This window comes from Octopus bimaculoides, unplaced genomic scaffold, assembly GCF_001194135.2.
Source record: "Octopus bimaculoides isolate UCB-OBI-ISO-001 unplaced genomic scaffold, ASM119413v2 Scaffold_110629, whole genome shotgun sequence".
In the NCBI taxonomy this organism is placed as follows: Eukaryota; Metazoa; Mollusca; class Cephalopoda; order Octopoda; family Octopodidae; genus Octopus; species Octopus bimaculoides.
The window spans coordinates 10,630-11,511 of NW_026322201.1; the positions used below are offsets into that span (position 1 = coordinate 10,630).

Sequence of the window (882 nt, forward strand, 5' to 3'; positions counted from 1 at the left end):
TTAAACGATGATGATGATGATGATGATGATGATGATGTGTGTGTGTGTGTTAGTGTGTGCGTAAAACAATTACTTACCATTGACGTAACTCAAAGACAACAAGCCAAAACCATATGAAGATGAGGTTGATGAAAGACAGTGGAATCCCAAACATCATCCAGTTAGCAAAGGTTACTGCTGGGGGTAGGCCAACCTCACTGAAAAACCTGTTGTGGAGAGACAAACACAAACCGTATTTTAACGTGTATAAGGAACCCTTACCCTCACTGTATTCCATGCCACTCCAAAATTGTAGTTCTTCTCTTATATCACTCTTGCTGCAATGGCGACAGCATGAAATTCTTTCATCTTCTTACTCTGATACAATATTTGAGAGAAATTATATTAATGTAACTTGTCTGTTGAAAATCCAAATTTATTGAAACTGAAGATAGCCCTGCATTTAAATTGATGTAACGCTTGCATTGTTCAATTAAATGGAGCTGCTTGAAACAGTTGTACTGCATTACTACTTGATATCCAGTTACTTATTTTGATTTAATTCACCCTACTTTGAGCTGTGCAGATAATGCTGGACTTACCTGGTGTTTCAACTTAAGTACCTAATTCAATTGAATCTTAATTATTTCATATATATATATATATATATGATGGGGTCAGCAATAACCATATATATATAAATATATATATATATATATATATATATATATAATAGTGGGGATGCTGTATGCTGGTTAGATTATTAACTTAATGTGAAGGTAGAGACAAACAGACAAACTGAAGCACAGACAAACAGACAGGCATATACGAAGGGTATCAATATAAATACTTACAAATCCGACTGTCCTTTCAACACCAAATTTGGTCCCGTTCCTGTTAGGG

General features: G+C 34.7%; 1 protein-coding gene across 1 annotated transcript in view; it reads right to left on the minus strand.

The window, feature by feature from the left end:
* The window catches only part of LOC106879920 (Na(+)/citrate cotransporter), a gene marked incomplete at its 3' end in the record, with an annotated part of 9,609 nt that overhangs the window by 5,067 nt on the left and 3,660 nt on the right, over positions 1–882 (minus strand). Inside the window, exons 4-5 of the mRNA XM_052978238.1 lie at positions 834–878; positions 78–206 (exon numbers count right to left, since the gene is read on the minus strand). Coding sequence (XP_052834198.1) covers positions 78–206; positions 834–878 — 174 coding nt within the window. The remainder of the gene's footprint in view (positions 1–77; positions 207–833; positions 879–882) is intronic.